Source organism: Thermothelomyces heterothallicus (genome assembly GCF_042370625.1).
Source record: "Thermothelomyces heterothallicus CBS 202.75 unplaced genomic scaffold P884_scaffold_9, whole genome shotgun sequence".
NCBI classification, from domain to species: Eukaryota; Fungi; Ascomycota; class Sordariomycetes; order Sordariales; family Chaetomiaceae; genus Thermothelomyces; species Thermothelomyces heterothallicus.
Window position 1 is genome coordinate 1072372 of NW_027192570.1, and position 15217 is coordinate 1087588.

A 15217-nucleotide genomic window follows, 5' to 3' on the forward strand; every position below is an offset into this window, starting at 1 on the left:
AAAAAAAAAAAAATAAAAAAAAAAATCATGCCTCACTCCTTAATCGCCTCCCCGACCCCATTACTGCTGCCGCTGTCGTCCTTCTTGCCCACGAACGCGCTCGCCGCCCAGCCGACCCAGCTCTGGCGCCGGTTGGCGCTGGCGGTGGCCTCGGCCTTCTCCTGCACCAGCCTCAGCGGGCGCGGCTTGTTGCCCGCGAACGTCGTCGTCTTCTCGTGGTGGTGCGTCGACCGCGGCGGGCTGGCCTGGCTGGGCGGGGTGCTCACGCCGTCGGCGCCGGCCCCCGTGGTCGAGACGGAGGCCGAGTCGCCGCTGGTGCTGCTCGTCTCGGACTTCATGCCGGGGAAGTTGCCGCCGCCGCCGCTTGTGCGGTTACCCGCTCCTTGCGGGAGGAAGAAGGCCTGGCTGGAGCGGAGCGAGGGCGAGAGGGGGCCGTCGGTCGTCGAGGGGCCCTTGTACATGGCATTGACGATGCTGGCGGCGCCGGGGACGCTCGTGAACTGCTCGCTCATGGGACGGGCGCGGCGAGTGCTCGTCGAGCGGGCCAGGCCGATGGGGATGCTCGGGGCCGTTTCCGGGTTGCTGATGGCCGAGTTCTGGCCGGCCGAGGACGTCATGGTCACGGGGCGGGGCTTGGGCTTGGGCGCGGCGCTGCTGGAGCCGCCGATGGCGATGGACTTGGCGCGCTGGAGCAGGGACGGCCCCGGGGCGGGCTTGGGCGGGGGAGGCGGCGGAAGGTCCTTGTTGGTGTCGGGCGCGCCCTTGAAATCGCTCGACTGGTCGAGGATGTGCTCGAAGCCCTGGTGTTGCAGCAGCCGCTCTATGATCTTGTTGATGTAGAGCGTCAGGGCCTTGTTCTGTTCCTTGACCGACCTCAGCTCGGCCTCCAGGCGCCGTTGCGTCTCGAGATCGTGCTCGTGCGCGTGCTCGTCGTGGACTCCCGAGAGCTCATCGGCCAGGCTGGTGCCGCCGGTCCTGCCCTCGAGGGCGGCCAGGGCGTCCTGGTTCGCCGACGCGCCGCCCGAGTAGGCGAGGTCATTGGCGCCAAAATCCCCTTTGAGGGTGCGCTCCTGCAGCAAGAGTTGGTAGCTCTCATTGTCTTCCATCAGCCTCGCGTTGGCCTCGCGCGCCTCTCTGAGCTGGCGCTCGACCTCCTGAAGGCGGCCGCCGCCCTGGTTTTGCGATTTGAGTTTATTCTGCGCCTCGGCGAGCTCGAGCCTCAGCGACTCGATTAGCTTGTCCTTTTGTAGCAGAAGCTTGGAATTGTTGCGCGAGTCGCTCCGATGGATCGAGCTCGGTGGGGCGAAGCTGCCGTTGTCGATGCTTGGCGAGGTGTTCACCGCTGTTCAGAGGTGGGCATGTCAGTGGACGTCCGGAGAGGGGATGACTGAAGGAGGACCCCTTACATTGCCTTGTTGGCCGGTCTTCATCATGGTTCCTCTGCGCCAGGCTATCCTTGAGCCTCTGGATGATGGCCTGCATTTCCTCCTCGCGGTTTGCCATCTCCTCCTTCTCCTTCATCATTGCGCTCCGCTCACCCTCGTAGATGGTTTCCATCTCGCGTATCTGCCGAAGAGCATCGCGCTTCTCGTTGGTCAGAGCCTCGATCTGCTCCTCACTCTCGTGCACCCTCTCCTCCAGCTTTGCTTGCTCCTTCAGCGCATCGTCCAGCTTGCTCTGCAGTACTTCGGCCTGGCGCTTGTAGGCCTCGAAGCCGGATTCGGCCTGAGCCAGCCGCTCTTTGAGGTCATCTATTATGGCAACTGTCTCGGCACGCAGGGCCTCTTCGCGCTCGATGTCTGACGAGCCGGCGCCCTTGCCGTTGATGGTGGTGCTGTTACTCAGCATGGACTCGCGTCTCTGGTGGGCGGCCGCGCGAGCGGACACGGGATTTCCCTTGCGGTTCGAGAGAGTCCGGGCGACGCCGGCGCCGCTCGGGCTGGAGGTTGTCGAGGGCGTGGAAGCCCTGGGAATCGGTCGCGAGGGCGTTTCCGTAGGCGTTCCCGTGGGCGTCTCGCGGCCTGTTGCCGGAGGCTTCTTGACAGCGCTCGCCATGATATTGTCGTCTGCCGGAAACGAGTTTCGACTCGCTTCGGTACGCGAAAAGAAACCGCCCGGATGCGGTCGAAAAATGAAATGACGATGCTGAATGGTACTCGGTACGCGGTAGGCTTAGGATTGGCTTCGTTCACCGTGTTTTGTTTTCGGGAACGGTGCTCTTCAAAGGGAGCACGGGGATGATGGAGATTTGCTGGCCCACTGCAACCAAACCCGACCAAGCAGGCGACGGCCACCGTTTGACTGCTGGCACGGCCACTAACTAGAACCAGTTGTGGCCCGGCCCAAGGTGCTCCAGCAACAGGGAGGCAGAACTGCCCACTAAGACAGGGTTCCGTTGTCCAATCAAGTCAGCCAAAGCCGCCCCCCCTTTTCTCAAAAGCCCAACAATCCAGGTTGTAGCCCGAGGCAGTCTTTGTTCAAATAAGGCACGAAATTGGCTTCGACCGTCTGCGCGTGCGTTCTGACTGTACGCGCCGTTTGCGTTTCCGCCTCTTTGTTTTACTGCAAAGGCCCTAAGAGACCAAAGGACGAGAAGTTGCCAACTGCGACGTCGAAAGGTACCCAGTTGCATGGATGGCCCCAAGTAGAAATCGGCTGCAGATGCCGCTCTAGCGTATCTGACCGCCTCCCTCAGCCGAGGAGTCTCCGGTTGCACCGACTATCTATCTCACTGCTGCTCAACTGTGCAATGCTTGCAGCCGAGGACAGAGTACTGGTATTGGTGAATGAGCGGGTCCCTTCGCAAATCATGCAAGCAGCCTGGTTCACAAACATCCGTTGGGTTTTGAAATGCGCCGACTCGAGGCGGTTCTAGTAGGCTCGAGGGAGCTGAGCTCGACCCTCGGGAAATCTCTTGCTGCACGTCGAGAAAAAGCTCAGAACGTTAGTTATCAAGTGCTGTACAAACGTGAGAAGGGACCCACATGCAAGAAAACAGGCACTGCTTGAATCCAAGTTTGGCTCGAGTTTGATTGTGGTGTACGGAGCAATCTGGGAATCAATGCATCTACCAGCACTGACACGGCTCGCATGATTTGATGGGCCCGTCGTGGAACATGAAACAACCTTGTTTCGGGGCTGCGGGACGAATCAAGCGGAGAGCCGCTGTCCAAGTCCCCTCGCCTGAGTTGGGCACGCCAGGGCATCTGTTGGAAGTGAACCGTGAATGGAAAGCGCTGAATCACCCTCCCAAATAGTCGCACCTAGTGTTCTGACTCTGAAGCGGTACATCTATCAAGTTTCGCCAGCACAGGCGCCCGAGCATGGTCGGGCTAGGAGACCAAGTTGTCATGAACTACGTACGACTAGTCTACGGAGTGGCCGTTTCTGGTCCAACACCGAATGTCGGAGGTGGCCGTCAAAAAAACCTCTTTGCGGCCGGATATCGCCAAGTCATCATGTCGTTTTGTTTCCCCATCTCAGACCCGAACGCCGTGTGAATGCCAACCGGTTCCCGCCTTGCTGCATGACTCTTAAGCCTGCTGGTCGCTGAGGATATCACTGTCGCCAGCGTCCAGGATGGCCATGGTAGAGCAGCGGAAAAGCTTGCCGCAGGCGGTACCAAGCTCAATCTGTAAAGGGTGAGAGTAAGCATGGGAACAGGTACCCTCCAAAGTCTGCAACGAGACTTCTTCTCTGGGCAGGCCGGGCGACCGAGGTCTCTCCGGCCGGGAACAACAAAGCAGGAGCCTGTGTTGTCCGATACGCAGAATCAGACGTCTCAAGGGTCTCAACTTACGTTGGTGCCGGTGTAGTGGTGAACGGCAGTCTTGGACATCATCGAGTAGCTAATCGATAGGTTAGCCATCCTGTCGTCATCCTCCGGATCTCGTTTGCTCAATGTCCAGGACGGACCAAGGCACATGGGCGGGCGCACCATGGCCCATTGCCTTTAGCTGCTGCCGCACGTGCCTAGACCCGTCCCTTCATCTCGCACTCGTGGTTGCCACATACTACTCGAGCTCGGACTTGCGAAGGGGAGGGGTATTGGCCTAGCAATCAATTAGCATCCATATGGCTCGTTCGCAAAGAAAGTAGTCAAAGGGACAAAAACTCACAGCAATGAGAATGAGCTTGGCCTTGCCGGAGCGAAGAGCCTTCAGGGTGCTGCGGTAGCCCAGCACGACCTTGCCCGACTTGATGACGAGGGCAAGCTGTTTTCGATGTCAGTAAAGAACGTCGAATCGTCAGTCGCAGAAACGGACCTTGGCGCCGATGGACTGGGCGTCGGACTTGGACTTCTTGGGGGCCATTGCGACGGTGCTGAGGTTTGTCGAAGAAGTGAGATTCAAATCGGCTCCTGGCGGTGTTGTCCTCGTCGCTGGCTGGGGTTGTCGCTGAGGGAGCAGAATCGCGAACTGACCGAAATATTCTTTTTGCCGATGTGAATTCGCCTGCAGAGTGGGCTGAGTTCTCATTGGCTGAGCTTTGGGTGTGCCAGAGTTTCTCTCGAAACCCTAACGGCTCCACTCTTTTCCGACCAACAACTCGGCCGGTTGCATGACGAATCTTTGGATTGGTAATCGCGAGGCGAATTTGATTTGGTCAAAACCGCAGAGGCTCCCAACCATCCCCCTCTCCCCAAGACCAAGTCGATACCCATTGTCGTGACATCGCAAAACACCGTCACAATGGCTCGCCGTCCCGCCCGCTGCTACCGCTACTGCAAAAACAAGGTAAGCGGCTGTTGGCTTTGCTTTGGCCTTCTGGTTGAGGGTTTTCGCATGCACTCCCAATAGTGAAGCGAAAGGGCAAGAGAAGGACAGGCGGATGCGTCGGAAGTCTGCAAGGGATGGACAAGAGGAGGAAATTCTGGCCCGTTATATGCCATGGATCGTGTCAAGCCAGATTACTAACGAGGAGCGCTTCTAGCCGTACCCCAAGTCGCGGTTCAACCGTGGTGTGCCCGACCCCAAGATCCGCATCTTCGATCTCGGCCGCAAGCGTGCCACCGTCGATGACTTCCCGCTCTGCGTCCACCTCGTCTCCAACGAGTATGAGCAGCTGAGCTCCGAGGCCCTTGAGGCTGCTCGTATCTGCGCCAACAAGTACCTTGTCAAGACGGCCGGCAAGGAAGGTTTCCACCTCCGCGTCCGTGCCCACCCGTACCATGTCGTCCGCATCAACAAGATGTTGTCTTGCGCCGGTGCCGATAGACTGCAGACTGGTATGCGTGGTGCGTGGGGCAAGCCTAACGGCACTGTCGCCCGTGTCAACATTGGCCAGATTCTCATGAGCGTGCGCACTCGTGACTCCAGTACGTATCCGTGTCGGCTCTTTCGGTTGGATGTGTCAGCCGCTAACCTAGATCGCAGACCGCGCCTTTGCCCTCGAGGCCCTCCGCCGCTCCCAGTACAAGTTCCCTGGTCGCCAAAAGATCATCATCTCTAAGAACTGGGGTTTCACCCCCCTCCGTCGTGAGGAGTACCTGGAGAAGAAGGCTGCTGGCCGCGTCAAGGTGGATGGTGCCTACGTCCAGTTCCTCAGCAACCACGGCAACCTCGAGGAGAACATGAAGCGCTTCCCGGAGGCCTTCAGCGCCTAGAGGAGCCTTGTGGGAGAGTAGGAATGGTTGTCTGGCTTTTAGGGTGGCGTAAACGGTCATTTTAGGGCTGAAACGAGGGCATGTTAACTAACATCGTGGTCTTGATTCGGCATAGTCAATGGAACCATTCAAGCACAGTGGTTCTCAATGGACAACAGGACAGTGCATCCTCGTTTCTCGGCTGTGTTCCTGGTTTCTTTGCTCGAGACGCTGTTTTAGTGCCTGAATGGAACACTCCCATACCGCCGCTGTCCTACGGAACATCCCCTCAACAGCCAAATGGGGTGGAAGGATGGGTTGGGCGACAGAGAAGTCCGGGTGAGGCAAGGACGAGGCAACTGTAGTTGTTGCCGCCTAGAGGAAAAGGCCGGCTGCGCCGGGTGAGTTCGGGTGTGAGATGTTGCTGACAGTTACACGTGAAAGTTGAAGGCCGATGGTGCCGGAAGGAACCGAGCCAGCAGCTCCAGCGCCAAGGGCAGGTTAGACATGATCGCAAGCAAAGGCGCAGATCCGACATCAGCAGTGCTCTCAGGAAGAGGCTTTGGTGCACAGAATGCGGACAATCCCGAATCATCAGCTTGTGATATCCTGTCGTTTCGGGGACAGTGCCTTTTTTCTTGCTGCTGTTCAAGCGTGTAGTGCCCCATGTTTTCCATCACCCGGTTGGGAATCAATTGCATCTCTGAATCGCGCTAGTTGGATATCAGGTAGATGATGAGTGGGAGATACCGCTCTCATGGAGTCAAGAGGCACATAGCGGACTCAGCACCCAATACCTCATTACGATAAGCTAGTACAGGCTTCCTGGTTATCTCTTCTGTACGCTAGTATAGTGCAGCTGTTGAAGGGGCGATGTGGACCCGGTATGCTCTCATATCAGCCTGATGTTTAGATCCATTTTCCTCTGGGAACTGTACTTGCTTATGCGTCTGTGTAATCCGTACATACCTATGTGGGTGCGTCAGGTATGTACGTGCGCGCGTACCGTATATGTGGTGTGTCTCTCTCTCGAGTACGTACGGTATACTATCTTGTTATACATATAGCGCGTACTGAACCTGATCCCCTCTTTGTGCCTCCTGAGCTTTAGCCCGGAGTCCTCACACTCGTCACTTTTAAGCATCTGGGCTGGTCACATTGAGGTTGCTTCCGGCTCAGGTATTGTATGTTGTTTGTATTGTACTGTACATACACTGCACGATGGCAAGAGGCGGCGGGATGATGTGATGAAGAGTGGGGGGCTGCAATGGTCAGGCGGCGGTGGGCCGAAGTGACTAGGGTCTCAACCAAGCACAGCGCTAGCAACCCGTCTCTCCCCTCCATTACCACGCTGATCCCGTGCTGCCGTGAGCGTAACCAGAGCTACGCCGGGGCCCCCTCCCCGTTTCCCAACAGATCTCTCAGTGTGCAGTCCTGGCCCTTCCGGCCTCCCTCCATTTTATCGCGTACGCTGGCTGTCTGCTAGTTTGGCCGCACATACTGTATACATCTCGCGCCTTCCGCATCTTGGTTTGAAGCCCGTAGTTTATTTAGGTGCTAAGCGGCAGTACATACATAACCCCACGACGCAACAATCAACAAACACCTTGCGGCTGGGGCTGAACTAGGGCCCTCTTAACGGAACTGTCGTCCCGTCATCGATAACCTTCGGTTCCCGGCCCGTCGCCTCGTCCCACTCGACTTCTTCATACATCCAGCACGCAATCCAAGTGTTTGAAACGAGATCCCGGCTAGATTCATTCACCGCCTTAGCACCAGAAACGCGGCTCGAGGCACCAGAGCGACCACCTGTCGTACACCAGCGACGTGGCTGCTGCTGTGCCTCCTTCCCTTGTCGAAACATACATTCGGATCGTCGACCCACGACTCCGGGAAACTCTCCCCGCCTTTAACACCCAAGTATCTACTGGAATCAACCCGCCATCTTCCCCTACCAAGACTGGAGGTTTTTGCATGCACTATGGCCTTTCAGCAACCCACACGCCAGCTCCCCTCACGGGTGATCCGCAATGAAGTAGGGACTGGGGATCGTTCGGTTCCTCATCCACCGCAGGACCAGCCGGCGCCCAACGAGTCTCAGACATGGGTCCTCTTCACTCCCGGCACCGATGCGGGGACCACCGCCTCATACCTCAGCTCAGTCCAAGATGACCAAATAACAGCGGGCAGGTCCAGGATCGGTGATCTTGGCAGTCTCGACACCTCTGCACGATCCGAGTTCGACCTGCAAGCCGCGTCAGAGGGCGTGACAGAGAGCGTTGCTGAGGAGGATGCCGAGCTTGATAGCCTAGATAGCCATCTCCCCGAGTTTCGAACAGTTCCAGGTACCTACGACCAACCCGAAGTCGTCGCACATGCGGCACCGGTGCTGCCGGGGCACGATGGCTTGGGCTCCTTTCGGTTCGAGGCTCCCGCCATGAGCGCTGAGGTTCAGGAGCGAATGTACGCCTTCGAGAGATTCAACCCCAACCGCGTGACGCACAGGGCCGATAGCTTCAATCTGGCCCTGCTGGAGCCCGAGACAGAAGAGGCGCAAGATCTGGAGCGGAACCGCAGGATAGAGGCCTGGCGGTTAGAACAGAGCCGGCTGCTGCTCGAGGACATTCGAAAGGAAACAAGGAGGAGGCGACTGTCCGAGGCGTCCCTCGGAAAGGCGGGGCAACAAAACAACGCGGCACAACAAGAGGCGGAGGGGAGGAGCGTCGCGGACGAAGAGGCGGCAGAGATCAACCTCAGCGGGACGGACTGGCATGATCAAGACGAGCCATCACCGAATGGCGGTGCGAAGCCTGGCTTCTGGAGCCGGATTGCCCGGACCGTCATTCGTGACTTGCTGGGGATCGACGACAGGCTGCTTGCGATCCTCTTCGGGGAAGCCCTCCCGGAGGACGTGGACATGGTCTCGTCAACACCTACGACGCCCCAAGCGGATGCCCGCAACCCCGCACCGAGCGGCGTCGGGCCGGAGTCACACCTCGAGTCGGACTGGCAGTTGCGCATGCTGGAACGCATATCTCGAGAGCTTGGCGTGCTTGTGCACCACATGTCGACTCACCCCGGAGCCTTCTCGACCTACACAAGGGTGCAGCACATAGCCCTTCCGTATGCGGGCCTGCCAGTCATTCCCGAGGCACCCGCCGACGTGGCCGACTCGGGGCAGAAGCTGGACGACAGTGCTCCGTCCATGCCGCAATTCAAGCCCACTGTCAGCCGGCCGGTCGACGCCCTTAGTGCGCGCCGCCCCTCGGAACAGCTCACGCACTCGGCCACGTCCGCTTCGGGCGCGACCGCCACCGAGGACCAACACACATTTACACAGCAAGAATGGGAGCAGGACCTTGACATCCGGCTGGTCTTCCGGTACTTGCGGTCCCGCTTCTCCTCCTCTCGGCAGACATCACCGTCGTTCTCGCCGGGTGGTACGCCGCATCGCACCGGTTCCAGCACGCAGGACGTGGCCGCAAAGGTGGCAAGGGTCCGTCAGCATCACCCGCTCGTGTCTCATGCCCACGCCCACGCCCACGCCCACGCACACACGCATGGCTACCACCGTACACGCCCGGCCGTCGAGCGGCGCACGTTCAAGGCGACGGTGCCATCCAGCCCCGTCGCGGTCAGGCACGCGCCCGGCAGCTGCGCGAGTCAGAGCACTAGGCGGTCTGCACGGAGGAGCAGCATCTCGTCGCGGCCGTCATCCCGCCATTACTGGGATATCGGCGGGTCCATTGGGACCGGGAGCGTCATTGCCAGCACCGGCCCGATGGGAAGCTGGGGCGAAGTCTGAGGGGAAGACGTGCCAGCCAGTCGTTCACGACAAGGGGCCTGACCGCCACGGGCGTTGTATTACATATATAAGCTATCGACTCTCGGCCTTGTCGTCTCGTACGACAACACTTTAGGGTCGCATTCTGATGGCAAGGGGCATTTTTCTCTATCAAACGACGAGAAATATTGTCATTAGACTCGCATTGAGATGTTCACGCTAGATACCAGGCAGAGGTGGTTGGCGCGTCTCTCGAAAATACGGGTTATAGTGTGTCCCTATGTTGTACAGTACAGTATGTGGATGGATGCATTGTTTTACGCAGTACACCACCCTGCAACTCCGCCCGCGGACTTTTCTCGCCCTGCATTTCGACTGGCGACAAGTCCCTGGTGTCCTGAAATAAGGATGTCTCAAATGCCGGGGCCTATCCGTGCAGCCATTTCGCTCGCCTTGTTCTTGATGTTGGCTAGTGATGCAGGAACAGGTTCCAACTGTTCCCTGTCGCGGTTTTCGGGGTTCTGCAAATTTAAACCATACGGCGGAGCGTACGGATTACATGGTATGCGATGACGTGCAAGGCTGGGCTTATTCACACACACTAATTAGGGTGCAACAGCCCCGCCTCATAGGTGCTGCTGGCTCCCCATCCCGCCTTCATTTTGGGGCGACTCTGTTCCCGTGACAGGAAGTTGGCCGAGAAAGGAAAGCGGCGTCGGTTGGGTGGAAATGGAACGGTGAAGCTTGCTCACCATGGTCCGGAGTGCTTCGTTCACCACTGCGTGCTCCGTAACGTACGTACAACTACCACTTGTGGTGGTGTACGGATTACGGATTATTGTATGGCCTTCCGTACATCGCAGTGGGCAACCTCTTAACAACCATCGCCAGACGCGAAGCGACGCGACAGACAAATGGATGCAGGGGTCTAAAGTGACCTCAAACCAATCAGAACGCTGCGGCTTGCCAGCGAATCGAAAACAAACAGGGGGCCTGCAACCAATTCCGTTGCGGCCCGCGCGGACCACCTAGGCATTGACGCGTCTCGTTGGGCAGCTGTCCAATGGCCGCGCGATTGAGCGGCTCTCAGGCACAACAAAAGACAGCTGCACCAGCCTGCACTCGAGCCTGAGAGAGAGAATCGAGCGGAAGTGACCCCTCCCTTTCGGCGCTATCTTATCTCGGGCGGCGGCATAACTAAACCCTGTCCGTTCTGGGCGCATGGTCGAGTCATCCGTTCGCCTGACTTTGTACCGATGTAACTCTGCACTTCGGCAAGGATGAGAGCTCCACAGTTTGTTCCTTTCCCATTGCTCTTCCCGGGCTGGCCTGGGCCTGGCGAGGTGCTGTGCGAGAGAAATGGGCCAGTGCCCGCACCCCGCCTTGCCTTTCCCCAAAAAAGGTTCCCTGTGCACCCGCACCTTGCCTGATTCACCCGACCGCCCGCCCGCCGTTGAAAGTTGCGACGCCTTTCTCTAGCAGAAGCCAATGCTGACGTTGCGCCTCACCTTGTGAGATTTTGCGACTCGGTTCTGTCTGGATGCGACCGGGGCGCATTTTTTATTTTTATTTTATTTTATTTTATGTCTCTTCGGCCCCTGATCAGGCGCGCAGCTTCGAACGAGTATATATATCAAGGGTTCGTCCGCTCCTTTCCCGTTCCCGCGCTCTCTCTCTCTCTCTCTCTTTTCCCTCGTATTCTCTGCTATGCATCGGATGGCCGCGGAACCGGGATCATCTGTCCTGTTCTGCCTTGCTTCCCGACTCGCGGCGGGGTCGCGACAAACGGTGTCTCCCCCTTGAATACTGACCGCTTGTAGTATCATGTATAACTGAGAACGCTCGATCTTTGATCGCGAACGGTGTTGGGCCGCCCTGGGACCTTTCCTGCCTCTCCGAGCTCGCGATCCCGCCCTTCATCTCGCCGCCGCCGGCGCCGCCGGCGCCGAAGCATCGCATATCCCGATCCTGGTCCCAACCCTTCCGAACGTACATTTTTCCTGGGAATTCGGAGTCCAATCGCTCCGAATCATGGTCGCCCGAGACCCCAATGGCTGCCACACCGTTTGACGTACCCGCGCCCGGCAGCGCATACGCTTTTGATATCTACAATGACGCCCAGTCCCACGCGCCGCGGGCGCCGGCGCCGGCGCTCCCGGGAGGGCCCTGCAATTACACGGACTCGACGCTGCCGCGCTGCGGTTGCCGCCGGTTCTGGAGTCGCGCGTCGCTCAGCAGCCCAGTATTCCAGGACTCCGGCTCCCTGGCCGAAGTCTGCATGTGCTCCCACCACGCCTGCTTCCACGAGGATGCCCAGCCCGGACATACGCAACAGGAATCCGCCATGACAAACGCTCCAGGACAGGAGAACCAAAAGCCCGTGGTCAGCCGTGCGCATCTGAGCCCGGTTCAGCTTCCATCGCTCCATGCTCCGGGGAGCTTAGGGTCGTCGCTGGACTTTAACTTCTTGGACTTCCAAGCATCCTTGTCTGCCGCCAGGGTCGAGGCCGCCAACCCATCCCCGGCTGGGGACACCCATGCCGGACAGGACAGCCCAATGCCGGACACGGTTACTAACTGGGAAGAGCTGACCCGTTCCCCAGCCGGACATGCCAGAGGACTGCCGCCGATGCCCACCCAGTGCTTGATGTCGCCGCCGCCCCCGCCGTCGACCTCGGCCTCCAGCCAAGCGAGGTATCTCCGGCCGTTTGCCGGGAAGGGGCTGCAGACACTAAGTGGCGTCTCTGCCCCAAGGCCAGAGTCGCGCCGGCAGGAACATGCTGAGCAGGCAGACGACCCGGGACAGGCGCCTACAGAGGCTGCCTCCACTCCCGAGGCAGCACCGTCACAAGACCGTCCCGTGTCGGGGCTGGAGACTGCCTACCAGAAGCTATCCGAGAGGGTCGATAGTCACGAACAGCGGCTCGACAGGCTGGAAACGAATTCCTTCTCCGTTGCCGGCCACGAGGACTGCCACGACAGGCACGAGAACATCGATCTCCGCGTCACCGAGCTGGAGTCGCGGGTAGACGAAGTGGAAAAGATCCTCAACGACAACGGCAGCGTCATCAGCAGCAGGCGGGCGCCAAAGCAGGACGGCGGCGGCGGCGCCGCCGACGACGCCACCGCCAGCGTTGCCTCCGTCTCGACGAATGCCACCGTGCTCGCCTCGAATCGCGCCGAGGTCTACAACCAACTCCAACAGCTACAAGCGCAGGTGAACCAGCTCCAGGCGGCCGCCTTGCCGTCGTACGTGAAACCCTGGGAGCTAGAGGTCGTCTTCCTACCGTTTCCGCTCAAAGGCATATGGATCGAAGCGAAGGAGTTTGCCAACCACCGCCGATCTACGGGATCCAACTTTGAGGGCTGGACGCAGATGCCAAACACTCTCAGCCGAGCGACGCCGGATCCGCAGTCGCCCAAGTTCCAGGAATGGCCGGGACAAGGCCCCGAGTCTAACTGGCTGTTGCCCAGGGCCTTTGCTGCTGGGCGCATCATTGACCAGCGGCTGAGGAGCCGCGGCTTGATCAAGACGGTTCTTGTTAGGGGGCCGGACGCCCGGAGCGTCCACCTTGCGATACACGACGCGTTCGAAGATGTCCTGCGAATCTCCTCCAGCTCAGAGGCGCGATCTCCGCTCGCACCCGATTATCCCCTTACCGAGTTCCTCGGGCTGAGGCAGGCCTGGGTCCCGTTGCGCAAGCTACACAAAGACTCCCGACTCCGGTTCCTCTCCCCGGCCGAGATGGCGACGCCGACACTGTGGGACTTCACCTTCCTCGCATCCAGCGTCGTCATGAAGGCGGCCGGCGCCCAGAGGCTCTACATCACCCAGCCGGAGGCTTACCTTCAGGACCACCCCCTCGGCTATCACGCCGTCGAGGCCGGCTGGACGTGGCAGAAGCTGCGCCAGCTGAGCAGGGTCTACCCCGACTCCCAGAGCAGCGCCGACGTGCCCGAGGCCGACGCGCTCGAGGAGTGCTGGAACTGGAACGACCGCCTCGACGGTCCGCCCAGCGTGCCCGCCTCTGCCATCAGCCTGCGACAGTCCATCCACCAGCGCGCAGCTTCTCGCCGCTCCTCCACCGAACCCTCCGGCCAATTCTATACCGGCGTGGAATCCCCGATCCTGTCCACGGGTCACAGCCACAGCCATAGCCACGGCGGCCCCAGCCGCTCCCGCGCGCAATCCCCCCTCATCCAGCGTGATCGCAAGGGCTCCTGGCCATCCAGCATCCGCGCGGGTTCGCTCCCGCCAGGCGCCCACCCCGCCCTCCTCTCACCCGCCCAATCGCGCCGCCGCGTCTCCTCCCACGCTGCGCTCACACCCTACGAGCGCCGCTCCTCTCCCTTCGTGCCCCGCGCTAGCCCGCGCCTCCAGAGTCCCCGACCAGGTCCCGTTCACAGCCACAACATGCCCACCTCGTCCACCAAGCGCCGCTTCGCCAGCCGCTCGCCCAGCCTCGCGCCGCGGAACACGCCCCGCTGGAGCAGAACCAGCATGAGCCGCTCACCCTCCCTCGCGCCCGGGGGGTTGTACGGTCAGAATCATCACCATCACCATCGTCATCACCATCGGGAGGACGAAAACGGGCGAGAGAGGAGGATGACGACGCCGTTCTACTACGCCACGCCGCATAGCGAGGCGGTGCCCGAGTTTGGGTACCACCGTGCGGGGAGTCGAGGCCCGCTGGCTTTGGGAAATGGCAACGGTGATGCGGGGTTGAGGGTGTACGACGGCTACGGAGACGAAGACGAGGATATGGCCGAGGACGAGGGGTTTACGACCACGGGAAGCTCGGGCGACGGCGACGAGGGAGATAGCGAGATGACCGACCGACCCGGCCATCCGGGCTATCACCGCCACTCTCACCAAAACTACCACCACCGGGCGAGCGGACGGCGGAGCGTGGAGCGGCAGGTCGGCAACGGATCGTTCGGGTTCGGCACCGACGGCGGCGACGACGCGGATCTGGACATCGACGTGTACGAGGACGAGGACGAGGACGAGCTGGACGGTGTCGACACCGACGCCGGGAACATCACGGATCATCATCATCATCCTCATCATCCTCATCATCCGCCTTCCCGCCACCGCCGTTCCCGCTCTCATACCACCGGCGGTGGCGGCGGCGTGTGGCACGGGTTCGGCCGCCAGACGCCCTCCCTCGCCAGCCAGCAGCAGCAGCCCCTCCGGCCCGAGGACATACCATGGGCCGGCATCGAGGATCCCATCGCCAACGGCGGCATTGACCTCGAAGGCGACAGCAACATGTCGGACGGGGAGAACATCGACCCGACCTCGCAGTCGAACCTGTCGCTGGGAGACGACGACGACAGGGGAGGGGGCCAGATCACGATCCACGAGGACGATGACGACGACGATGACGACGACGAACTGGGCGGGATGGAAATCGTCGGACGAGGACAAGGGCAAGGGCAAGGACAAGGACAAGGACGACGAAAAGGAGGAAAACGAGAGGCCGAGAACACCAACAACAACAACAACAACAACAACGATGACGATGACGACGACGACGACGACGACGACGAGGACGGGGACACGAGCAGCCAGGCGCCGAGCGAGTACTCGAGCAAGCCGGGGCCCTGGCAGATCATCCCGCTGCCGACGACGGAAGGGCCCAGCAACAGGGGGGGTGGCAGCGAGCTGGACGTCGGCATGGCCCAGAAGCAGCCGCACGTGATGACGACGACCCGCGGGGGAAGTGGTAGTGGCAGCAGCAGGAGCTCGGTAATGGGGTTCCGGATCCACGAGGACGGCACTGCGGGGCCGGCCGGGCCAGAGTCGGCCCAGGGGCTGCTGGATACCCAGTGGGGGTGAAGAAGGC

General features: G+C 60.2%; 6 protein-coding genes across 6 annotated transcripts in view; 3 read left to right on the plus strand and 3 right to left on the minus strand.

The window, feature by feature from the left end:
• Positions 1-2195, minus strand: part of P884DRAFT_133497 (uncharacterized protein) — a 2404-nt gene extending 209 nt beyond the window's left edge. The window contains exons 1-2 of the mRNA XM_069437223.1: positions 1407-2195; positions 37-1342 (exon numbers count right to left, since the gene is read on the minus strand). Coding sequence (XP_069298341.1) covers positions 37-1342; positions 1407-2055 — 1955 coding nt within the window. The 5' untranslated portion in view covers positions 2056-2195. The remainder of the gene's footprint in view (positions 1-36; positions 1343-1406) is intronic.
• P884DRAFT_133520 (uncharacterized protein) lies at positions 2188-2751 on the minus strand. Its single transcript, XM_069437224.1, has one exon. It carries the CDS (start codon positions 2630-2632, stop codon positions 2321-2323), a length of 312 nt encoding a protein of 103 aa, XP_069298342.1. The 5' UTR covers positions 2633-2751; the 3' UTR covers positions 2188-2320.
• A 782-nt stretch (positions 2752-3533) lies between these two features.
• Positions 3534-4313, minus strand: P884DRAFT_269406 (60S ribosomal protein eL30; the record flags this gene model as incomplete). The annotated part of the gene is made up of 5 exons (XM_069442268.1): positions 3534-3632; positions 3800-3848; positions 4015-4052; positions 4119-4214; positions 4266-4313. 5 exons carry the CDS (start codon positions 4311-4313, stop codon positions 3534-3536), a joined length of 330 nt encoding a protein of 109 aa, XP_069298343.1.
• Positions 4314-4691: 378 nt separating this feature from the next.
• On the plus strand, positions 4692-5605 carry P884DRAFT_198797 (60S ribosomal protein uL16; the record flags this gene model as incomplete). Its single annotated transcript, XM_069438177.1, has 3 exons — positions 4692-4736; positions 4933-5317; positions 5376-5605. The coding sequence occupies 3 exons, from the start codon at positions 4692-4694 to the stop codon at positions 5603-5605; spliced, it is 660 nt and encodes a 219-aa protein (XP_069298344.1).
• A 1960-nt stretch (positions 5606-7565) lies between these two features.
• Positions 7566-9389, plus strand: P884DRAFT_198556 (uncharacterized protein; the record flags this gene model as incomplete). The annotated part of the gene is made up of 1 exon (XM_069438155.1): positions 7566-9389. The coding sequence occupies one exon, from the start codon at positions 7566-7568 to the stop codon at positions 9387-9389; it is 1824 nt and encodes a 607-aa protein (XP_069298345.1).
• A 2029-nt stretch (positions 9390-11418) lies between these two features.
• On the plus strand, positions 11419-15210 carry P884DRAFT_198630 (uncharacterized protein; the record flags this gene model as incomplete). Its single annotated transcript, XM_069438161.1, has 1 exon — positions 11419-15210. One exon carries the CDS (start codon positions 11419-11421, stop codon positions 15208-15210), a length of 3792 nt encoding a protein of 1263 aa, XP_069298346.1.
• Between the last annotated feature and the right edge of the window lie 7 nt (positions 15211-15217).

Coding starts and splice junctions, on each gene's coding strand:
- P884DRAFT_133520 (XM_069437224.1), bottom strand. CDS start 2,632: ATGCAACTGGGTACCTTTCGACGTCGCAGTTGGCAACTTCTCGTCCTT.